We start from the raw sequence: 25,253 nt of genomic DNA on the forward strand, positions 1-25,253 counted from the left end.
TTTTCTCTTGGCCTGACAGAGTTCTGCTCAGCAGTCAGCCATGGGCACACACTGAGAGCCCCTGGGGCGGCCACCTATCTTTATACCCGGAGTTACGTATACAATATTTATCATTTTTCTCCAATACCCTCTACCCTTATTAACCAGTGTTCCCCTAGTAAGGTCCAATCCCAGAGTGCCAACACCACCACAGAAGATGGAGGCCTAGAGGAAGAAGAAGAAGGAGAAGGGCACGCCCCAATTCCTCCATCTTACTTCTCTAGACCCCCCTGTACAGAAATCTTAAACTCTTTATCTCACACTCCAATTAACTTATCCCTTCACCATTCACCCCGGTGAAATCCTCCTATCCTCATACTGATGTCATCTCCCATGTGGGATCAAAGTCCAGCCACCAGACATTTCTGGCAACATTCCAGGACTCCCGAGCCCCCCAGGGGTGGTCTCGTTCACCCTGCACCCCAGTTCTGAGAGACTGAGATCCCACAAGCATGGACAGTGCCATTGCCAGGGGCCCAGGCTGTTTAAAGGAGGAATGGATCGTCCTCTTGGCCGTCTGTAGCTGATACCCCTGTCAGTAATAAGTAGCAGCTCTGGAGGTTCCTGGGCAATGAGATGGGAAACCATCTATCTAAACCAGAATGGGACGTCTTTTACCACCTTGAGGCAATTTTACAGGGTAAAGGACATTCAGACATCTCAAAATATGAACTAAAAGACTTATTAATCTGTGTAAAAGCAAATACTCACAATACAGACTTGAAGCCTCCTTTTACCTTTGACCAGATAAACTGGAAATTTTAAAATCTAGTCTCTCTCAGAAAGGAAGAGAATTTGGTCCAACTAATGCCTGTCTCCAGAGCTTTAATGCAGAGCTTTGAACAGAATGATTGTAACAGAGACTTTCTCGAACAACAAAACAGACCACCTGATTCTGAGACTTTAATGCTGAGGGGTGCTGGGCTTTTGTCCTCCTCTGGGGAAATCTCGGGTTTGGTTTGGGGTTCCTTCCCTTCTCCTGGCATGTCCAGGGTTTCCCCAGGTGATGTGGACAGCACCCTGAAGCCCAGGAACGGAGAATGAGATCATCTTCCAGCTTTGTTTTTTCCGGGATTCCCTATGTCACTGGTGCTTAGGCAGGCTGTCCTCCGATTCCTCCATGAAATCATCCACCCCCAGAATTCCCTGAAAGCATTTGGAATTTTTGTTGCCTTCTTAGAATTTGGGGGGTCAGAGGTCATGTTCTGGGGAGGCTGGGAATTGAACGGGTCCCTGAGATGAGAATTTGGGGAAGCTTTATAAAACAGGGGCTGCTTTTTCTGTGCCCTGCTCCTTTTCCAAACAAGATGCGGCCGAATCTTGTTCTGAAGTTGTGCCAAGGTCGGGTCTGGATCCGCTCTGCCTGGCCGAGGGGCTGCAGGGTCAGCCCTGCCACTGTTTCCCCATCCCGGGAAGTCACCCCCTCGAATCGGGCTCAGGCAGGCAGTTTGCTTTCTGGATCTGAGGAATCTTTTCATAGAGATTCATCTGCCAAGCCTCCTCCGAGATTTTCACCACTTTTGGTTCCCAAGCCTCAGATTACAGCAGGTGGGAGGGCTTTGGATTTGGCTCTGCCTGCAGGGGAGCAGGCAGGGAGGAGGACAGAGGTGGAGTGTGGTAGCCAGGGTGTGAGCAGGGCAGGGATGGCTCTGCCCAGAGAGGTGGACGGGGTGGAGGTGGGAGAGCTCAGGAAAGCTGCTGTGGAGACACAGACAGTTCATTCAGAAGCCTTGAAGCCTGTCTCATTCTCTGCTGAGGAGGGAAAAGCATGCTGAGATTGCAGCTTGGACCTGAGAGTTTTCCAGCTGTATCCCTGCCGGCAGAGATGCAGTGTGGTACCTGTCACAGTCCATTGGAAAGCCTCACAAATACAAATTCCAGATCTGCCGCTGGAGAGCAGCCCGATTTGTATGAATCTAAAAAGATCCAATTTAGTGAATCCAGACGTGAGTTAGCAGGCTCTGGCTTTCTTCCTGTCACCAAGAACTTGGAGCTCTCCTCCCCAGCCCTTCCTGGCATGGCTCCTGAGAAAATTTGTTGCTGTGGTGACAACCCTACTGCCAAGAACTTGGAGCTTCTTGGCAGGGTTCCTAGGACAGCTGATTGCTGTGACAACATTACCTGTTCTTCTGGATCAGATACAGGAGTGATGAAAGGGAAAAACAAAACACAGTCTAAATCAGTGGTAAACCTTCCATCGCAACTACCTAATTGGTCTAATATTATTCAAAATATAGAAAAAATTGGATTCAAATAAACAACTCCTCGCCATTCTGGTTAGAAATGGTTGTAATGATGTAAATCCACAATACAAAACTCTTTCTCACCATGAGATCAAAGAATTTATAAGAAAAATGTAAAAAAAATATTATAACTTTACGAGATCAGCCTCCAACTGTAACACAGATGCTAAGAGCCTACAGTATGCTCACCTCTACATAGAATATTGCAAAAAGGCAAGTCAATGCTTTTGGAAAGCAGATCGCAGATGCTCAAGACAAGACAAAAAAAACACAATGGCAGAAAAATTGGGACAAAGAAATGGAAAAGCTTGAAAAGGCCCTTGAAGCACAAACAAACATTTCCAGAAAAATCTGTTGGTACTGTACAGCTGGACTCAGATAACAAAGCTTGTGGCTTTGCTTGTGGTAAAGCAGGACACATGAAAAGGGACTGTCCTAGTACAATAATCCAGCCTAAGCCACATTCTATTTGCCCTCGATGTGGGAAAGGAAGCCTCTTGCTAAGTACTGTCGTTCTCAATTTGACATCGATGGCAAAGCTTTGTCGTTAAACTCAAAAAAGAGCGCGGATTACCACCGCACCTAGACACAAGTAGTGACCTCCTTAAAGTCAATTACCCAGTCAAATGGCATTGGTACCTCAGTCATTTATTCCTGTCATCCATCCCTCAAATGGTCCCAGGTCAATACCCTCACGTACAAGGTTTGAATTGGCCTCCTCAAAAATGGATACACATTTTAAACACTTTCTGTTATGAAAGTATTTCTACTGGAATTATCAGGTGTTTTCAGCAAAGACAAGAGCTTCTGATTCTAGGCAGAGCTAGCAACAAAATTTTCAGACTTTCAGTTCTTCCAGCTGCTGTTTCAATAATTTGTAACAAAGAGCTAATATATTTATCTCCTGCATTTAATGTTCCTATAGTGACTCCACCAAAAACACCTCTAGCTATTGCATTTCTTCTACCCATGAGTACAGCCAAGCAAAACAACTTTCCAAAGAATTCAATGCTGTCCGTGCCATTTGGAACCTCAGGTCCTGAGGTCTTTTGGGTTCAATGTTTCGACCGCAACCAGGAAACATTGACTTGCTGCCTGACTCACTGTGGTAAAACAGTTTACATTGCAGGCATGGCAGATACTGGTGCTGATGTCACTGTAATCTCTGACATGTTTTGGCCCAATGATTGGGATTTAGTAGCTCCTGCAGGTTCCCTCACAGGGATTGGAGGTGCTGCTGTATGTTGGCAAAGTGCATCCATGATTAACATTACAGGTCCTGAAGGAAAGGCAGCAACGGTGCGTCCTTTTGTTGTTCAGAAGCTTCTCACCGTCTAGGGGAGAGAAGTCCTGTCTCATTGGGGAGCAGAGCTGGAGGTGGGCCTCTGATGGAAACCACATCAAAACCTGCCACTTGAAAGCTGAACTGGAAAACTGATCTTCCTATGTGGATGGGTCAATGGCATTTAACAGAGAAAATATTAAATAGCTTTAAAAGATTGGTAAAGGAGCAATTAGAAGAAAGTCACATCACTCCCATACATACTCCCTGGAATTCACCAGTATTCTTCATCCACAAGAAGATATTGGACTCCTGGAGGTTGTCTCACAACCTGAAGATCAATGAAATGATTGAAGACATGGGACCACTTCAGCCTGGACTTCCTTCTTTATCAATGATCCCAAAACACTGGCCTCTCATTGTCATTGATTTAAAGCTTTGTTTTTTCCACATCCCTCTACATTCCAATGATGCACCAAGATTTGCTTTTCTCAGTTCCTGTCATCAATCAAAGAGAACCCATGCAGAGGTAGCACTGGAAATTATTGCCTCTAAAAATGAAGAATTCACCTCTAATTTGCCAATATATTACAGCACAAGTTTTGTCTCCAGTTCGACTGAAGTATCCAAGATCCATGATTTCACACTGCATGGATGATTTGCTCATCGCAGCTCCAACGAAGCCACAGATGGAGCAAGCTTGTCCTAGTGTTGTTACTGAAATCCAGAATGCTGGACCTAAAATTTCTACAACAAAAATTAAGAAGTTTTTAGTTTAGAGATTAGAAAGGTCAATTTTAAAGGATGTTAGTAATGACACTTTATACTGTTGGCTTTCATGTCTTTATACAACTTTGCAATATAGAACTCATCCATATTTTGTTTCTCAAATCAGGGCTAATTCTTTGCTTCCTGGATTTTTAGTGGAAGGAAACGCAAGAGCGGACAAACTGACAATGGTTATTTCAAACACTTTACCAAGCATTTTGGAACAAGCAAAACTGAGTCACGCCTTTTTTCACCAAAACTTGCAAACACTTGTGCGCATGTTCCAAATTTCCAAAAGTCAAGCTAAATCTATCATTAGTACTTGCCCTGACTGTCAGCTTGTGCAGCCTCCTGTTTCTGCAGGAGCGGTCAATGCACGGGGTTTGCAAAGCCTGCAGTTATGGAAAACAGATATCATTAAATAGCCTTCCTTGGGTAAATTTAATAATAGTCATATTTCAGTGGACACGTTCTCTGGTGCAGTTTTTGCTTTTCTTCACGCAAGGGAAGCAGGTAATCATTTTAGCGTTCAAAAACACATAATCACGAAGCAATTATATGCAATGCTTTTTATTTAGGAGCTCTGGGAATCAGAGTATTACCCAAATCTGATTCCGACCATACATCTGAGATGATCATATTTTTATACTCTATCGTTATGTAACTTTCATGTTAATTATTAAACTTCTATTTTTCTATTGTATGCATAGATTTCAGCTAAACATAGCCCCCCTTTGAATTTCCAACATAGTTTCTCTTTATTCTTCTTACGTTGATATAATAATTATATTTAATTACTAAACATCACATCTAACAATTATATCATTTATCATACTGCTTACGCAGGTGCAGTTGATCTGGGAAAACACAAAGCTTAACATTTTATATGCTATCTTTACGTTTTTCCAGGGCTCCACTATCAATCATGCCTGTCAACATTCTTTGCAAGCTTTTGCTTCATTGGGTGTGCCCCAAGAAGTAAAAACCGACAGTGATCCTGCATATGTATCTCAAAAATTGGCCACAGTTTTAAAGATTTGGGGTGTTTGTCACATCCTTGGTGTTTCTCCTTCTCCCACAAGTCAAGCAATTGTTGAGAGGACACATCAGACATTAAAACGCATTTTTCATTGACAGAAGGGGGGGAAGTGGTCACACCACAGATGAGGTGGAACAAAGCTTTTTATGTTTCTAATTTCTTAAACAGCTCTGGGTCAGAACCTAATACACCAATTTTAAGGCATTTTTCAAATAACACACAGGCAAAACTGAAAGAAAATCCTCCTGTTTCAATTAGATCTCCTGAGACTAGACCGATTGAAGGTCGTTTCCGATTAATCACCTGGGGTAAAGGGTATGCTTCTGTCTCTACAGGTGCAGGAATTAAGTGTGTCCCAGCCAAAAACGTCAAACCATATTGCACCCCAGAACGTGTTGACGAGTCCAAAACTGAAGAAGCAAGTACACAGACGTGAACGAAACAGAGGGATCATGGGTCACACCTGATGTTCCCTCTTTATCAGTGGGACCTGCAAACTCTGATTTTATGCTAGTTACAAATGTGTCAGGTGTTGGTTTCATTGTTGTTAGTCTGGTGAAATTGACAATTGAGCAATCCTGTATTGCATGGGAACATTTGGGCCAAAGAACACCCCAAAGCAGTATCTGAGCCCCAAGACTTAGAAATCCTTGGTCCTTTAACAATGGATTTCTGCCTTGCATTTACAGCTAATGATTGGTGAGAAGATGATCCTCCAAAGTACAATGTTACTCCCCATTATTTTGCATACAGAATCTTTGTTAGTGATTTAATAGATGACTTACCTTTTAAAACGTGTCTTGGTTTGAAAAGACAGATGTCTGCTAAGGAAGGCAGGAGCCTCCCCTGAAATGGCAAATGTAAACCTTCTCCCTTTGAATTGTTATCATTTTGAAATTAAGGGGGCCTCTCAGGCAAAGATATGGAGCAGGAATAATAGTTCTTTATTAGAGAAGAAAATAAAAGTAAAATAAACAATTCAGTACAAAACAACACTGACAGAGTCAGAACACCACATGACACCTGTCGGTGATGGAGAGAGATGGGGAAGACTGCCTTGGTGATCAGAATCCAATTTTATTGTGGGATACAAGCACTTATATAATATTTCAGGGAGACTAGTAATGAGTACTACAATGATTGGGTTAAAATCACATACACAAAGTTATGCATATAACAAGATCTCTTGCTACAGAGTTTAGTGGGATTTTCTTTTTCTGATAAACCCGTTTGATTTCATCTTCTTGCAATCTAGGTCTAATTTTCAAAGTTCCGTTTGCTTTTGCCAGGGCATCCTGTTCTCAAATCTCTGATGTTAACCACGTCCAAAGTCCATCATTTGTCTTGTGTCCTCCAAGATCCCAACAGACACCCTGTTGGTCAGGGGGTTGGTAGCAATCCAATTGAAATGGTGGCTGCCATCCTCCTGGAGAGGCAGATGTGGTTCTGTTGAAGCAGTGATGCTATAGAAGGGTGTTGTCTTCCTCTGAAGGTCCAGTGGTGGTGTAGATGAGCCTGGTCTTCCTCTGGGAATCCAGTGGAAAAGGCAGCTGCTTCTCTGGGAATCCAGTGGAAAAGGCTTTCCTGGTGTCCCAAAATCTCAGCTTCTATCCAGTTAGGAATGTTTGGCTCCTCCCTCTGGGCAGAGCTTCTCACAATGTGGGATGATGTAATTTTATCAGTCATGCTGGGGCACTCAATGGCACATTAAGAGCAGATGTCTCCCCGGAGGGAGGACTGGTTTCTGGAAGAGATGAAGAAAACTGCTCAATTAACAGAAGATAACAGAGCCACACCTCTAACAGATGACAAATAGAATACAGACATTACCTTGCAACCTAGGACAAAATGATGATAGATATTACCTTGCAACCTAGGACAAAATGATGACAAGTGGCAGAACTTCAGTTAAAGAACTTTGCAACTGAAATTTGGCTATGATAAACTGATTTTTTTTAATGAGTATCTTACTGGATATCCCTTGGATCTTAACCATTCTTCTTGAAACAAGTCAATAATGATGAGGAGGACTATTAGAAAAACACTTCTTAATAAACACACTAAGGCTTCCTAAGGCACAGCAGTAATTGCCTGAGACAGAAATATAACATTTTCCTTTCTCCTAATCATAGACTTATTGATTTTGATCCTAAGAATTGCAAACACCCATAATGAGTATTGTACTATGAACTCTAAGGCATATTTTACAAACAGTTGTACATTTTTCTAACTTTTGTAGGATAATCCTTCAGTGTGTTTATTAGAGTTTTTGGAACATGATAAACTTGATTTTTCAGGAGCTAAGGTGGTTGTGAGGTTTTGAAAAGGTTTGTAGGGAAATGTTGGCTTTCTCCTGCACTTGGTGAGAGAGTGGCTCTCTCTCAGCTGCTGTGAAATGGCTGTGGCATGTGACCAGCACCGTCTTCTCAGGATGGCTTGGTTGCTATTGCTGGCATGGCCCCACACACTTGCACGCTTCTTTACACTGTTTTTTGCTGGTTGGGTCCCCTGCAGGGGCTTTTCCCACACTCTCATTCTGGGTTTGGTGTCTGCAGCTCTTCTCAGATCCATCCTTGGAGGAAGGCTCAGGGGCAGGGCCACTCCCGGTGCAGACATGGTGAGGCTCCACAGAGGTGTGACCTTGCAGCCAGCCCACTCCCTTTCCATGGTGATGGGAAGTGCGGGGGACCCAGTGCCAATGGTGGGGTCGATCTCAGGGGACATGTGGCACAGTGCAATGGCTGTGGAATTGCTCTTTAACCCAGAGGGCTTGGAGCGGCTGCATGGCGTGGTGTGCGCAGAGGGGCAGAAGTGCCCACCACGTGCTCTGCTCCCCCAGAGCAGGGCGGTGTGGTGTGCCCACCTGGGTCAGCTGCAGGAGCTTTGGTGGCTGTCATCTCTCCACCTGTCTGGATCGTGCAATCGGCGCTGCCAGGTCTCTGGACAACATTGGTGTCCTCAGCTCGGGCAGCCCCTGGATGGTGTCCGTTTTCCAGGACTCCCCCACTCCCCAGGGCTGTGCTGCTTCCCACGACCACTCTGCATTGGTCAGCCACAGTTCTATTGTAGTGGGACACGTTTTCACAGTGGCCGGGTCCCGCTGACTCCTGTGGCAATGCCGCTCACACCCAGGGTGGAACGAAGAGGCGGCTGCGCTGCTGTCCTTCCCCCTGTGCCCTTCATAATCCATTTTTATAATAAGTTCAGAAGAAGCATCCATGGTTTTATAATACCAATGGCTGCATCATCACCAAATGAGACTGCCTCAAATATATTCTGTCCAACCCTCTCCTAAAAGGGGAAATCTAAAATGTCCCCTTCTGATATGTACAGCTCATGGTTTTTGCACCACATGAATAAAGCTTGTAGAGCTCATTCATTGTGGTTTATCCCTCTTCTCTGGAAGAAGAAAATCAGTACCTTCATTATGGAGTTTTCTGGTCCTGACATCCAAGCTCCCATGGTCTCCTAAGTGGTTCCAGTCCACATAAACAAGGCTAGCAACCTCACTGCACTTTACGCTACTTAGCAAAGTCCTGGGTTTTCACCATATTGGCTCTTTTACCGTTTCCAGCTCCCAGGCTGTATTTCTCCAGTTCCAAACACCAATCCAGGGTCTGATGCCCTTGTAATCTGGTTCCCACACTGTTTCCCAGCTCTCAAGCTGCTTGTAATCCAGTTCTACACCATTTTCCAGCTCTAAGGCTGTGTGTCTCCTTTGCTCTGTGCTTCTGAGTTCTTATCACTTTGGGGTTCACCACGTGTTAGGTCAGGTGTGGGGGTTGCTGGTGCAGGAGACAGAGATTGCTCAGCCCTGATGTTCATGGGGCACAGAGAGTGTTTATTTCCCTGGCTACTCCTAATACAGAGCATTTGAAAGACCCGGTCTGCATATTCTCATTGGTCTGAACTCCACGCCCCCTCAGGATCTGGCCAGTGAAATGCTTGCAGCTTCCTAAGAGACCTGACTGGGAGAAGCCCCTGGCAGTCAATCCTGGGGCTTGGTAGCAAGCTCATCCATGACATTCGGTAACACCAACCAATGGGTGCCTTCTTTCTGCTCAGTTCTGTTAGGTCTCAGTTTGGGTTCAGTTATGTCAGGTTGAGATTAAAGGCATAAAAAGGGTGTGATTTTTACAGTAAAATTATCTCCTCTGGATGCATGAGGGGATCCCTGTCGCTTTGTTCCCCACTGCTGCATGCAAATCTGCCTTTTGGGAGTGCTAATTCAATAAATAGTCACTATACATAAACAAAGCTAGGGCTATAATTCTCAAAAAACTTAGAACTGTCTCAAGTTTTGTTTTGTTTGACAGAATACCTGAGGTATGGGGTTGTGGTGGTGTTCACAGAGGTCCCATGACAAGAGAAGAGATGAGAATCTTGACTCCGTGCTTGACGCGATGCTAAATCAAAAGGCGTTTTTATTATTTTATGATATATATATATTATAAAAATGATATATTAGAACTATACTAAAAGAATAGAAGAAAGGATTTAATCAGAAGGCTTGACAGGAAAGGAATGGAATGAATAACAAAAGACTCAGAGAGTCCAAGCCAGCTGACTGTGATTGGCCATTAATTAGAAACAACCACATGAGACCAATCTAAGATCCACCTGTTGCATTCCACAGCAGCAGATAATTATTGTTGACATTTTGTTCCTGAGGCCTCTTACCTTCTCAGGAGAAAAATCCTGGCCAAGGGACTTTTCAGAAAATATCATGGCTGCATGGGGTAGAGAGTTATATCTTACAGGCTGCCTTAAAAGAAGAGATACTGCAATCTCATGAAATCAGATCAACCAAAGCACTCCCAATCTATTAGTAAGAATTAACAAAGTCTGAACTTACATTTGCTATCTCCAACTTTGTACGTACATCCATCCATACAATACCACTGTGATTAACTACACTGACACACAGGTTTGCATAACTATTATTTTCTCAAATACGCTGGAGTATGGTAGGGCAAAAGAAAACATTGATTGCAGTGTCTAAAGACGCTGCATGTGGGTAAATATTCTCTTTGTATTCACAGCTTTAAATAATAATTTACCTTTATAAATAAAGGTATTAAAGGTACTATCAATAAAGGTATTAGAGGTTCCCATCAACTCCACAGATCTCAGAGAGGTATTTGAAGGCTAGGTCTGAAGAAAGAGAGGTATTTCATTAGAAGGTTTCAGTTGCAGAATTTTCTGCCTGAGTGTTTGCCACCTGTCACCTCTGTTTACAGTGTCTATAAAATCATTTTCGTGCTGAAAATAACTAACTACCTTCCATATTTGTTTATGGTGAGTCACTCATGCCAACTCCTGCTGAAGTCAAGAGCAGATTTCTGAATATAGCAGGAATAGGATTAAACCTAAAAGGTCTACCAGTGCTATCACTGAAATACTAATTTGTGTGTTTTCTTATTTTTGAATCAAAATACAGCCATGGCTTTTAATGTTGGGTTTTTGCAGCTGGTATGCAGATGCAATAATCACAGAACTGAAGTCATTTGAGATTACAGAAAGGTTAAAAACTATGCATGGGAAGGTAATAACAGGAATTTCTAACTAATAAAAAATGGTTTGTCCTGCAGCCTTGAGGTCATGTCCTTATACCCTTCCTAAAAGAAAACCTATTCATTGAGCTTGCATCATCATCCCAAAAACATGTTTAAATGAATTGGAACTGTTGATTAGCCCATGTCAATGAGTACCTTCCTTTTTCTTTCTGCTGACTAACTCTGATTCAATTTCAAATCATAAATCTTTCAAGGAAAAAATACACCATGCAGAGGAAACCCCAAGGCATAGGCTTCTATACATGGTATTGCCAATCCCTGGGTGACTGCAGCTCCTGCTACCTTCCTACATCAGACACAGGGCAACTTTGCTGGCTGCAATATAGACTTTCCTAATACTGGTGACATTTTAAAAATCCAAAGACACTGCTTGTTTTAAAAGTCCTAAAAAGAGCATTCTGAGTTCCTGATAGCAAACATAGAGGCACTAATTTGGTTTGGGAGAGAAGGTGTTTGTGCAGTTGGATAACAGCCTGCATGTTGACATGTCTGGGGGGATTTATATGTTTGCACTCCCCTTGTTTGAGGCAATGAGCGCAATGTCACCTGTGCATACCTGACACCATGGTTTAAGACTGTATGCCTTGAAGGTGTAAGGTGCAATGCTTTATTTGTAATCAAAGGGGAAATGTATCTAAACTTGTTAGAATAAACAGTTCCTTTGCAAATAGACTGATCTAGAAACTCTGCCATTTTAAGGAGTAAAATCCCAAGGTTATAAGGAAATTGCAGATATGCTTTTCATTGCCTTATAGAATTTTCTTGGACCCCATTTCATTTTTCTGGAACATGACTTGTACACCTGCAAATACATTCAAAGGATCTTGTTAAATTTATTTCAAAGGTATTTCAGACAGCAGGAGTAGCAGTAACATCTTTCATTTCAACAATGCTTGGTTGGTTTCTTTTGTACAAAACCCCTAGGCTACTCATTTCCTTAAAATAGGATTTAATTTATACAGAGATATGTTATTGTTTTAGTCTACAACTGTTACTCAGAATGGAATTTTGCAAAATGAATGCTCACAGCAGTGCTTTGACAATCTTAAGTACTGCAGCATTTTAAAGAGATAGCTGTCTATTCCAATAGATGTGGAATAGAGACCCCAACACCTGTGACTTCCTTTCTCAGTTAAAAAGAAAAGGAATAGAGAAATAGCTGGGTTTTACCTGTGTGTCTGGATATGAAGCCATGTGAGATTTTTGAATGGCTCCACACAAGTTTTTCAAGTTTTCTCAGAGCGTCTGGGTTTCCCAGCCCCAGGACCACCACTGGCCGGTTTTGTTGGTTTTGCATGGCTTAAGTTTTGGAGAGGAGGAAAGAGGGCAGCCACCAAAGTGGTATTTCTCTGAGGAGCTGCTACAAGCTGTCTCCGTGCTGGCAAAACCAATCACTGACTGGCTCTGGAAACAGGCCCACTGCTGAACCAATTAGAAAAGCTGGTGACGCCTCTGGGACAACATATTTAAGAGAGGAAAAAAGGTGCAGGAAGCTTTTTCTTTCTTTCTGCCTTCCGAGGGGGGCTGCGGGGACAGCTGAGCCCCTTCCCGGGGGGTCGGGGGCTCTTTGCCATCAGGGCGGCCGGGCCCTGCTGCCGGGGCTCATCCAGCGCCGCGAGCAGCTGCGGCCAAAGCCGGGAGCGGCCCTGGGGGCAGGAGCAGGAATGGCCCCGCTGCCTGTGCCGGGAGCAGCCCCGGGACCGGTGCCGGGAGAGGCCCCACGGCCGAAACTGAGAGCGGCCAGGGCCGCAGGAGCCCACGCAGCCACCGCCACCCGGGCACGGCCCGCGACACACTTTGCCTGCCAGGCCACCAAGAGCCTGCCGCAGCGCAAACCAAAGGACAGAAACCTTCTTAGCAGGACCACTCTCTTTGTTCTCAAGGCTAAGACAGCCATTTGCATGCATTAATCACTGCACTGGGGGAATAGAGGGCTCAACACTGTCTGGTACAGCTAAAGGAATTCAGCATTTGTTACAATTCAACTTTTTCTCAACACCTTCCTTCTCTGGGAATTGCTCACAAGCATTTCGTCAGTGCACCACAAAAACAAATGCTTTTGCTGATTGAAGCTGCATTGCCTCTTTCCTTCAGAAATTATTGAAGAAAACACAATCTGCCTTCTGAAACCCTTCTGCTCCCTTCTAAATCAATTCACTACCCAAGCACAAGCCTCAGGCTCATCCCTGATTCCCTCTGGGAGATAGGAGGTAATATTTTGCTGCAGCCAAAAAGTTATTAGAATAAAGAATGAAAGTTGTTGCTGCTAGGTGGTGTTAGTTATGGTTTGCATTTGTTCCAGTTATTTTGGTGGGCGTTGCTGTGAGCTGGAAAAGGAGAGGTGTTGAGCCCCAGACCAAAAGGGATGTAGGAGAAGAGGAGAGAGGACAGAAAAGAAGGCTGTCAGAAGGGAACAGAAGTTCCCCAGTACCTAGCTAAAGGGAAAGGGGACAGGGGTGGCCCAGGACTGGGAAAAGCAATAAAAAGCAGCATTATCTTGGCTTGTGTGTATGTTCAGCTCTCAGGAGAAGGAGATACACAGCTGGCTCAGTTGAATCTTTACTAAGAAGGTTCTCTTTTGCTTAAATGACTTTGTCTCCATTTAATTGTATCTAGGAGTTTGTTTATTCTAACACCTCTCTGCCAGCAGCTCAGAGCTGCATTGCACAGCACTTGCTGTGTGCCAGAGAGCACAAAGCAGGCTGGCCTGGTGGGCCTCAATATTTCTGCACAACACTCTGCATCTCACACCTTTGCTCTGGCTCAGTGCAGAACTGCAGGATTGCAGGCGCTTCCTCCCAGAGCTGCGTGAGGCGCTGGCTCCTGCAGATGTGCCCTGCCAAGCTGTCCCTGCCTCACGCTGGCCTTGCTTCCCCTGGCACAAGTGCCGGCCGGGCCTGAAGGAGGCTGCCCTGTGCTCCAGCCTGCCGAGCAGCCCAGCTCCCTGCCCTGGTGCCCAGAGTGCTGCACACACTGCTGACCTTTGCCAGGAGTTGCAGGGCAGCCGGCAGAAGAGGAGGAATCCTCAGGCAGCCCAGCGGCCCTCGGCTGCCCTTGGCCTTTCTCTGCTCCTGGGCACACTCCAGACAGCCAATGCCTCCAGGCTGGGCTGTGCCCAGCACGGCTGCGCTTCCCCTCGGGAGCAGCCAGCTGCCACCTGGGCTCTGAGAGCGGAGGATTCGCCCGCTCCCAGGAACAGGCACCCAGGGCCCGGCTGCTGCCTCTTGCAGCTCCAAGGGCCTCCTTCCAGCCTGCCTCTGCTGGGGCTCTCTTGGGGCTCCACCCCGGGCAAGCGGGGCCTGCTCTCACCTCACAGGCGCTGACAGCTCTGCACCACAGGAGACCTTCCCGAGCACCCTCTCTGATCCTTCTGCTTTCTCCCTTGAGCAAGGCTTTCCTCCAGCCAAAGAGATTGCTTTTCAGGATCGAAATCCAAGTGGCAGAAGCCCAGATGCTCTCGAGTCACAGCTGAAGGCCTGAATCTGCACAGGATGTCTTAGCTGCCCCACTCCTCCTTTGCTTTTTCCTGAAAATGCCATTGCCCTATCTGCCTCAACTAGAAGTGTCACAGATGTGCCAAAACCAGCCAGTAGGTGGTCCAAAGGCAGTTCCAAAGGCAGTGTGGTCTGGAGAAGATGAATGAAGAAGAGCCTTCCTCACTTATGAAGTCATAAATATGACTTAGCACCCATAAAAAACAACTGGTAATTCAGGAAATGTTGAATTTTCTGAAGGGGTCAGAAAGAGGAGAATCTTCCAAATGAGTTGATGTTTCAGCAACTTTATTTAAATACAACCCTAATCTATAATCCTATTCTACAAAACTCTTCAACAACCTTACTCTACAATCCTGCTCTAAATTGGTAACAGAGGTAACATCTTGACATGATTGTTACATTCTCATCTCCTAGAGTTAGGGTTAGGGTTATGGTCAGGGTTAGGGTTTTGGGTTAGGGTTTAGGGTTAGGGTCCTTCTTCTTCTTGACTGAGTTGATGAGTTGTGCCAGGATGGATGCTGGCTTGGCTGTTGTTACAAATGGATGCTGTCCACCGGGAAAAGAAAAAAAACCACAAAGAATAGTGAACCATTACTTTCCAAGCTCAGTGCTTCAGAGACTCAATCAGGATACATCTAGTTCCTAGCAAGACCCAGAAAGAGGAGCAAGGGGACCATCCACTCCCCAGTCATGCCCAATGTGCAGGACCTTGCCATCACAGGCAAATGTGGCCCAGAATCCCACTCATGTGTTCATTGTGATATCTTGCTGGGATTTTTGCCCTGCCAGTGCTCTAGAAATGGTGCCTTCTGTCCCTGGGGTTTCTTCCTTTCAGGAAACTCCAATGACTCACATAGGTCCTTGCCTTTGCAAGACAGGTTTTTATTTCCACAGGGAGACAGAGCAGTGTCTACCCTTCCATGCCCTGCCCCTCGTGTGCTGGACGGCACCTTCCTTCCCAGCAGGGCCAGCGCAGTGGCACTGGGTCCTGCAGTTCCCTCTCTGCCACACAACCTGGCAGTAACCCTGGCACAGTTCCCGTCTGCCTGAGCGTGCCAGGCAGCAGATGGGGCTGGGACAAGTCCCTCCCAGCTGGCCCTGTTTGCATGGCAGAAACCTCTAAGGGTGGGCTGGGGGGCACAAACCAGGGCCCCTCAGAGGCTCACAGTGAGTCCCCCACAGCCCCTCTTGCCCACAACCAAATCTTTGACTGCTCAGCTGGGACTGGCTTCCTTGGGTTCCTGCACCACCATTTCATGTGTCTGTACCCTGCATTGCTCTACTTCAGTTATTTTGCCATTAGATAAAACAGAACACCCAACCAAATTGAAAAAGAGGGCAACAGGAACAGAAAACAGAGCATCTCTCCTCTGAGGAAATGCAGAGAGAGGTGGAGTTATTCAGTTTTGTGAAGAACAGGCCCCAGCAGACTTCATTGCCACTTTCCAAGACCTCAGAGTGGTTTTAAATAAAGTGGGGGACATCTTTTTTAACAATGCCAGTTACAATAGGATGTGGGTGAATATTTTTAAACAAAATGAGGATCAAGTCAGAGTAGGTCTAAGGAAGAACTTGTTTACTCGGAGCCTGGTGCCACTCTGGCACAGGTTGCCCCAAGAGCTTGTAGGTGCCTCATCCCTGCAACCATTCTGGCTCAGGTGGCAAAGGGCTCTGAGCAACCTGATCTCTTTAAAGATGTCCCTTCTCATTGCAGGACACTTGCACCAGAGGACCTTTACAGGGCCCTGCCAGCCCAGCCCAGTCTAGGATTCCTCAGTGTTTTCATTTGAAGAGCTCCAGGAGTGGAGGTGAGGAGGAAGGGCGCTCATCTGATCCTTGGACTTGAGTGGAGGAGGAGCCCACCCCTCAGAGCCTGTTTCACCTGCAGCCCCTTCACATTTTACCTGCAGGAGCTCCTTGGCAGACCAGCGCTGCTCCTCGTCTCTCTGCAGGCAGCAGCTCAGGAAGTCATGCAGGCAAGGCGAGAATTGGTTGGGCTGCTGCAACTGTGGGGTCCCTTCTGTGGCTATCAGGCGTTGAGCCTGGAGAAAAAAACAAACATGAGGCTCCACCTGCTGCTTTCACGTTTCCAAGGCTCTCCCACATCCTTTTGTTTACCCTCTGTTCTTCAGTGGTAGTTTCTGCCCTGGCAGAGACCCAGAGATAATTTTCCTTTACCAACCAGAAACCCAAACCCCGATGCAGCCACAGCTTTTCCACCATCCCGCAGATCTTGCCTTGGCGGCTGATTTCATTGACTGACCTAGTTAGTGGGAGCTACATCAGCAAAAGCACATTTGCTTCTCTGAGAATTCAAACCGGCTTGAGAGGCTTTTTGGAAAAGGGACTGTGCTATAGAAACTCATTCCAAGGGTTAGTACATGAAAGGCACCTCTGCAGTGCTTGTTGGTGCTTTAAGCGCACGTGCCATAGAACAAAACTCATCAAGCTTTTTGTGCTGTTCTTGAAAACAATGAGAATTGGAAGGAAAGTAAGGAAATCCATCAGTTAATCCCCAGGTAAGGAAACAAATATTTACAATCTCATCTTCAACACAGACACATTAAGATGCCTGCACAAATGTATTGGGATGAAAATGCCTGCTTAGGCAAAAAGGAGCCACCTGCAGCTCTGTCTCTCAGCAGTCTGAAAATTGCAGCTTCCCATTTTGCAGCAAAAGAAAAACTGTCATGGTCAGAAGAAGGAGAGGTGCCATGCCTGTGGTCACCCTCTGCTCATTTGGCTACTCAAGTCAATACATTAATGGTAGGCCCATCCCAGAAAGTGCCAGGAAACAAATGGCAGGCTCTCCACATCACCAGGCTCTGGCTTGGTGACACAGAGAATGTGCCTTTGGCTAGGAGAGAAACACGGTCGCTGAGTGTTTCAGCAGCACTGCAGAAGAAGCAGAAGAGACTCTGTGGCCTTTACACTCTCATGCCAAGGTTTCAGGCATGTTTCCAAAGTGAGAAGAAACTGCACAGTGGGTTAAGTTCCTTTCTAAAGACCACAGCTTTTGAAAGTTTTTGAAAGTTTTAGAAACTTTGTTGGGTTTGGGTTTCCTTCCTTCATTTCTGGAAAGATACAAGCAGTTCCAAGACGCTTGTTTCCTGTTACTGGGGCCATCTCCACAGACAAAAGAACTGGAATCACTTATAACCCAAAGGAAAGTGTTGCCTGAGAATGGAGTTTGTTTGCATGTGTAAGGCTTGAGTTCCCCCACTGATGTATCCAAATTGACAGCAGATGCTGATGTGCTGCAGGCACATTTTTAGGAGGGGACCTTGGTAGAAGTAGTTCCAGCAGATGGCCATGGGATTTTGTCCAATGGCATGCAGGACAAGGGACAGATAAGAAAGACAGTGGGATCAGTGAGTATTTGCCCCTTACCGAGGTATGACTTTGGTCCCAGTAAGGAGGTTCTTTTTCTACCATTTCAATCCCCACAATTCCAAAAGACCATATGTCCACTTTGGGGCCATATGGTTGACCTGTGACCACTTCAGGTGCCATCCACCACGGAGTCCCAGCTACCAAGCACGGTCTGCTCTGCTCAGGGGTGAGCTGAGTAGAGAGGCCAAAATCAGCTGAGGAGAAAGCAAAATATTGGTTTTGTTTGAATTCTGTGCAATTAGGAAAGCAGGCAAAAGAATTCCCCAGTAGAAGTTTGCTGGCATTGGCGACTTTAAAAATCCCCATTTTTTACACTGCCTCCAGCAGTGGCTTTTGTTCTTTGCAGTCTTTAGACTTGTAGCTCCCTCCCTCTGGAAGGGGCACACAGAGAGCAAGGCCACTCTTGACTGCTTGTTCCTTGTCCTGCCTCTGTGCACGTTGCAACTGTGCCCTCAGCTCACAGCGGGTGTCCCTGCACTGCCACCAGCACCATTTTTCGGGAGCTGGCTGTCACTCCAAGCAGCCCCACACCCACATCCCTGGAATGCTGCACCTGACCAAGAATATACTGACTCAGCTTGACAGAACCGTTGGTTCTGAGAAGGATGTTGTCGCTCTTCACATCTCGATGGATCACATGGTTTGAGTGAAGAAAATGCAGTCCTTGCAGGCACTGAGAGAGAAAACAGAAAGAGGAGGGCAAAAAGTGTTGTGATTTCAGCACACAAGAAAGGCAACAAAGAATCTAAAAGATTCCCTCTGCAGGGGAATGGGCAGTAATGTCAGAACACAGTGCCACTGTGAGGACGAGTTTGCTGCTCCAACACTTGCAGAGCAGGACCTTTCTGAGGAAAGGCATGTCAGCTTTTGAAAGAGCAACAGCACCTGCTCTTTGTCCCCTGCAAACCAGCCAGGATGACTGCTGCTGCAGTGGACATTGCTCAGAAGCAAAGAGCATTTTGGCTGCACTCCTGTCCTTTTTAGCTGAGGACTGAGAGAAACGAGTCTCTCTTTTTTTTCTTTGCTGTTTGTTTCAAATCCTGCCACCAGCACCTTTGCTTTCACCGGAAAGGGATGCAGTGAAGACAGGCAAAAGTTTAGGGAAGCAAGATGGAGAACAGCAAATACAAGAGACAGAGCGAGAGTACAACAGCAGGAGAGAAGAGTACTGGCACTGAGTACAGGGAGTGCAGGGGCACTGGCAGGCCTTTCACTTGAGATGCTTTTACTTGCCCATAGCATACCAGTCACATGAAATCACTCCTGATCTGAGCCCCTGTTTCCTGGACAATCCTGCCCAAGCCCTTGGAAACACAGATGGGATTGCTGACCTCCCGACTGATGGCTGCAATGTGATGTTCAGACAGGCAGGTCTTGTAGATGATATCACTCAGAGCGCCTCCATCCATGTACTCCATAACCAGCCAGAGTTCCTCGCCCACAAGGTAGCTGAAAGAAGGAAACAAGGGCATGGAGATAAAAATGCATGGCTACCTTAACTTTTTACTTGCCATTTTCTTGTTTCCAGGTTGCTCTGTGACTAGGACAGAATCAAAGGAACAGAGAATCTGCAGACTGTGCAGTCTGGAGGAGAAAGGCACAGCTGTGAAAAAGGAGATGTCTTAGATGGGCAGCAAGTGAAAAATGCAGTTTAGCAACAGCCCAGATAAAAATCCTGTCAGGCATGGTATTTCTGGAAATAAGCACATAGTATTCCTGGCATGCACAGCAATGGCAAAGAGGGGCAACAATCTAAGAGAAATCTACTTTAGGGTGGTTCATCAGCATTTAAGAGTCTTTAAAATTCCTCCCAAAAAAAATGTAGAGGCAGTGGACTTTGAGTGTATTGACTTAGGAAGATACAGCTGATCCAGGTTTTGAATAAGTTTGGAATAATTTTCAAACGACGAGTGGCAGGGAAAACTCATGCAGACAAGATGCACTCTCTTCTCATCCATTGGAGATGAGTAAAGAAATATGAATACATAAAAATTAACAGCTCTACTTTCTGCCACTAACCCAAGTAGGTTTTTAACCTCTCATGTTTGCTGTATGTAAATGCACATCCATGGGATAACACCATGACTTCTCACCTGTCTAAATATTTCACAACATTGGGACTCCTACACCTCTCCATGATCCTTATTTCATTAATGGTTAGTTCCTTCCTCCTCAGTCCTTGAAGATTTATTTTTTTTATGGCCACCTAAAATGACATTGAAAATGAGTAACTTGAGCAGTTGGTGGCACGAGACTACAACACACATGGAGAGAGTGATTTTGCAATGACACAGCTGAGCTGTGCCGAACTGCCTTGTGATTCGGCACTGCAGTAATTAGGAACTGACATTTCCAACAGCCCATTTCTCTGCTCCCTTGGGGGCCAGTTAGAGGATACGTGGGGCCGCTGGCATTTTGCCTTGTCCACTTGGTAACAGTGATGTCTCAGCTACCACCGACAAACCTCTAACCACACTCTCTGCTGCTTTGTTTGGGATTCAGAAGTAATGCATGCCTTATTACTGTGTGGATACATCTTGGGCTATGGGCAGGGCTTAGGGCTTTTAGGGCACCTTGCAGATCTCTCCCTACGTGCAGTTCCCAAGTGCAGCACTGCAGGTGGCTAAGGAACTGCCAGTAACTTTCAGATGGATTTGCTGACAGTCAGAAAGGAGAATTCAGGACTCTGAAGCTGTAGCCGCAAAGAGCAGTGAGATGCTCTAAGGCACCACCTCTGTTTTAGCAATGGAGAGCGAGTGAGCACGTCCTTCTCTGAAAGGAATCGCTGCCCTCCGTGCCTTCCTTCTGGCAGCTGAGGAGGACAAAGTCCCAAATGTATTTTGCAGGCAGGAACCAGTTTGTGCTTCTTGTCCCTTTTCAGCACAACTCTACCCAAAGCTCCAGCCACAGCCCGCACCAGAGGGGAAAGCCCCTCAAGAGCAGCAGAGTCTGCAGGGGCTGTTGACATTTACCTCTCTCCCTGTGGCATTGTTGAGTGCTCTGACCACATCTCCAAAACCCCTAGAAACAAAAAAGAAGAAGAGAAATGAGAAGCCATTTAGATCTTTCAGTGAAAGCCAGTCCACACAGGAGATGTGTGCTGTAAATGCCTAAAGCCTGCAGGATGCAGGAGGGCTCTGCCAGAAAGCAGATGATGCATTTTCCTCTCAAGTGCATGGGCACTGGACTTGTTCCTGAAGAGTTGGGGTTCAACTTCTAAAGAGAGATTCTTCTTTTGTCTTGGGTTTCACTTTCTAAACTGTGTGGTTCCTATCCTGACCACAGAGTATTTCCTTCTGCAAACCAGGGGAAATAAATGTTCCTGGGAACTGTTATCTTAAAGCTTTGATCGGGTAGGTTGCTCTTTCAGGCAAGCAAGATTCTTCTCTTTTCATTAGTGTGCCAGTATGATTTTGAGACATACAAAAAATGCTAAAGAAATTAACACAGAGCTATCCCACACTTGAGAGACAAGGAGATCTTCCAGGTCCTGTTCCTTGATGCAGGCAAGACCTTGGCAGCATGGAAGTATCTCTGACGATGCCTTCTGAGCCCACTCAGAAATTCTGAGCACCACTGATAGATGGGACAATCTGTCCCCAGTGTGTGAACATCTTTGCAGCTGGCTGGACTTCACACTGGATAGATATTCCACCAGCAAAACACCTGGCCTGTGGTTCAGTAGAAGTGACTGTGGTTGGACTCACCCGCTGCCAATATGCCCCAGTTCGGTGTATTTTATCATGGGATGTATCTGGTTCACCATTCTCCCTGAGGGAAATAAAATGCATTAGCTGACTTTAAAGCAGAGATCCCAGCTTCCAGGAGATACAAAAGGCAGCCCCACTGTCTGGGGCTCTCAGCCCTTTGTGGTCAGCTCGGTAACAACAACCAGAACAGCAACAGGACAGGCAGCCGTGCAGTGCAGATGGCTGGCACAGAGACTGATTTTGTACAGTCCCTTGAAGAGTTCTCTTGACAGGAAAAAAAGCACGGGGAGATGCAATTCCAGGAGAGAAAGACATCTTCCCCACCTTCCAGCAGTTTGCCAAACCAGGGCAGCTCAAACTATAACCAATCCCAATGGGGCTTTCAGCATCAGGACCCTGACCTCTTTATGAGCAGGCTGAGCTCCAAGATGCCCCTCTCCCAGCTAGGGAAGGCTCCAGCCTCTGCAGTCCCCTCCAGCCCTCAGGGACAGGGCAGCTAGCACAACAAGGCTGGCAAAGCCCAAGCATGAGCACTGACAAGCAGTGGGAAGAAGCCACAGCCAGCCTGAGCCCTGTACAAGCTGTTGCCCCCATTCAGGACACAAGAGGATGGGCCTTGAGATCAGCCACACCAAGGTGCGGATCAGTGCCCTTTTGGTCCCAACAGGTGATGGTAGACACAGAATCCCCTGGGCTCTGGTCTCAGCCCCACCAGGTCTTATCTGAGAGCACAGCACTGGCAGCTGTTACGGGCAAGAGGCAGATTCATTGGGTTGTGCTGCGGAATCACAAAGGGCTTGATGTGTTTTCCTAGAGACTGATCTGAGCAGGGCTTGGGTCAATGGCTAGGATTCTAACAGTCATGGGAAAGAGTGGGAATCAGGTATGGAAAAGTGCCATGGATCTGAGGAATATACCATGGCTGGGCTGGAGGCTCTCTCCTGAGAAGTGCCTGCAGTAAAGTTTTATCTGATCATGCCACTTGGATGTGTCTCTTGGACACATCTTGATAAGCATAAAACTAGAAGATTAAATAAAAGTTGTTAGAAAAGTGTTGAGTTTTTCTTTGGGGGCACATGGAAAACACTTCCTGCTCTCAATTTGTCATGTAACCTAACGTTCTTTCAAAATAGATCATATTGACAAAAAGATAGCATTCTCATGAAAATAAACTGCAGCAACACAAAATCAGTGGTAACAGTAACAGTCATAAAAATGCCATCAGTAAGATTGGGGACAGAAGGGCTCTTTCAGGCTGGAGAAAAACCAACTCCACCAAAAAAGCCCCATAAACCATCAAAAAAAAAAAACCTAAAACACAACAAATAAACCCCACAGAAACAAAAAACAAAAGGCCCCTACAAAAATTAAACACAAAAACACCCCCCCCCCCACCACAAAAAAAATCCCCAACCAAAAAGACAAAACTCCAAAGCCAATCCATTTCTGTGAAGTTGTTTTGCTCTGATGACTAGTTGGAAGTCAGGAGTCTAAGGAGAATTTAGGAAGCTGAAAATTCTGTGCAGTTTGGCCATGAGCACACAGGACTCGCCTAGATCATTTGCAAGGTCACAGGCTTCTGCTGATCCAAGAACAATCCCTGCTTCAGCCTTTAGAAGAGAGGGAAGCTCAGGCAAACCCAAGCCAGTCCAAGGTGCCCTCAGAGGCAGCAGGAACACCCAGAGCGCTCTCTCACTGCCTCGGAGCAATGCCAGCACTTCCTCTGGGGAGTCCAAAATGGCCCTGTGACACTCAACTCAGGAGGAGCATTTGGTACAGCTCTGCTGACACCTGCACACAACACACTGTCCCTCAGACAAGCAACACCCCAGACATACCCAGCATCTCCAGGTACTTCTCCTCGGTCTGCTGTTTTGGAGAGTTTAAGGAACTGCCCGAGCTCAAGTTCCCTGGTTTGAGAGAAGAGCTTCCTCGAGGTGATGCTGCTGCGACAGCAGGTTCAGAGCCCATGATGTGCTGGACCTGGAGCACTTCTGGTGGGCACTGTTCCTGTGCCTCACTCCTGACTTGGGGTCCTTCATTGCCAGATATTCGCTGGAAGTCTTCACAGGCTGCCTGGTGAGATGTCAGCACTTGCACCTCAAATGAAACAGAACAAAGCAGTCAGACACTACAGCTTGTCCCTGTCAGCCAGGAGTCATTGACTGTGAGGAAAGGCAGAGAACAGATTGACAAGGGATACAGACAGCTTGTTTCAATCCTCCATCTGGATCACCACGTTCTACTGTAAAAACACCTCAAGAAAGAAGGGGAGAGCAGGAACAGGCCAGCAGGAACCAATTTGGATGACTGCTGGCCAAAAGGCCAAAGGACAAGTTTCATTGTCCAGGGCAGCAGTTAAGACTCCGCACAACAGGAAATGTCCTTCAGAGTGACTGTGATACCCACTACAGCAGGATGGCACTCAGAGGCATGGCCCCACTCCCTGCTGCTCTGCAGTGTCAAAGGCAAGAAGGGCAGAAACCACCAGTTTGGTGACTGCAGTGACTGCATCCCTCTTTTAATCACTTGGTCTTCTAGAGCCTGAGGGAGGCAATTAAGTTTCTCTCTGACGCTTTTCATTTCTTCCTCCAGCCTCTTCTCTCTTGCCTTGTTGGTAGCCTCAGAGTCCTGCAGCTCTGCCTGCACGTGTCCCTTGATAGACTGTAAACAAGAAGGGAGAGGGCATTTCATGAGTGGAGTGGCTGCCACTCTTTCACTCACCTGGTTTTGTTGATCGCCCCTCTGCTGATGGAGATTCTCCTCTTGAATTCTTCCCATGTCTTCCTTGTTCCTCCTCTTCACTGTCATGATGGCACTCTGAGCTTGGGGCAGCTCTGCTTGTGGCTCTGCCTTGATGTTCTGTGCACACAAATGCAGAGCAAGTGACTGGGAGCTGCCATCAGGCTCAGCTTTTTCCTCTTGCAGCCTCAAAATCACATTTATGCAGCCACTTCTTTCTGCTTCCCTCCCCACATCTGCTTCCAATGTAACCCTCCTGTCCCAGGGCTGATCTCTGCAGATTCCAAGGCTCTGTGCTTCCAGTGCCTGTGGGATTCCTGGCCTCCTCAGTCCCAAGAGCTCTGGTTTATGCCCCTCTTCCTGCCCTTTCTTCTGTCACCTGGCCAGTCAGGCTTACCTGGCACTGTGCTGCTGCTCTGCTGGGTCATTCTCTGTTTGAATGGAGGCACAGATTCCAAAGTGGACCTAGCCCTACAATCAGGGGCCATCTAGAAATTAAGCTCCAGCCTCTCAGGCAGCTGACAGGGAAGGTGTGGCATTTCTCAAGGGTCTGGTGAGGGCCTCCCTCTGCTTCTACCATGTCCTGTTTGTCTTTCAGTAGTGACTGACTCCTGTCCCACAGCTCCTGCCTGGCTCTGCAGGTGGCTTCCTGGGTGAGCTCAGCCCTTCTGGAGTTCTCTTCAGGCCTGCAGCAGCATTCTTGCCTTTTTGACATTCACACTCTTGTTAGAAAACCTGGTCATTCAGGAAATGAGGATGTGTGCAGAGATCTCTGATGGAGGTCACAGAGCATCTATGGCCATCTCAGTATATGGAGGAGGACCAAGGTGTTTCTTCTCGCTCTTTTGTCAACTGAGAATTCTGACCAGCAGTAACAGAGACTCTCCTAAGGCCCCCTTAATGAATGCACTTACACAGCCCTGGGGATGCCAGTGAGGGAAACCATGTGTCATGTAATGCATGG

At 46.4% G+C, this 25,253-nt stretch overlaps 1 protein-coding gene across 1 annotated transcript in view; it reads right to left on the minus strand.

Moving 5' to 3' along the window:
- LOC128941470 (serine/threonine-protein kinase PAK 1-like) overlaps window positions 1-21,603 on the minus strand; it is a 69,438-nt gene extending 47,835 nt beyond the window's left edge. The window contains exons 1-7 of the mRNA XM_054283245.1: window positions 21,545-21,603; window positions 20,810-20,858; window positions 19,931-20,043; window positions 19,169-19,286; window positions 18,411-18,510; window positions 17,835-18,031; window positions 16,349-16,486 (exon numbers count right to left, since the gene is read on the minus strand). Coding sequence (XP_054139220.1) covers window positions 16,349-16,486; window positions 17,835-18,031; window positions 18,411-18,510; window positions 19,169-19,286; window positions 19,931-20,043; window positions 20,810-20,858; window positions 21,545-21,603 — 774 coding nt within the window. The remainder of the gene's footprint in view (window positions 1-16,348; window positions 16,487-17,834; window positions 18,032-18,410; window positions 18,511-19,168; window positions 19,287-19,930; window positions 20,044-20,809; window positions 20,859-21,544) is intronic.
- Window positions 21,604-25,253: the final 3,650 nt, after the last annotated feature.

The sequence above is a fragment of the Melozone crissalis genome, unplaced genomic scaffold, assembly GCF_028551555.1.
Source record: "Melozone crissalis strain CALT ecotype California unplaced genomic scaffold, PUWL_Pcris_2 ptg000036l_1, whole genome shotgun sequence".
Lineage (NCBI taxonomy): Eukaryota > Metazoa > Chordata > Aves > Passeriformes > Passerellidae > Melozone > Melozone crissalis.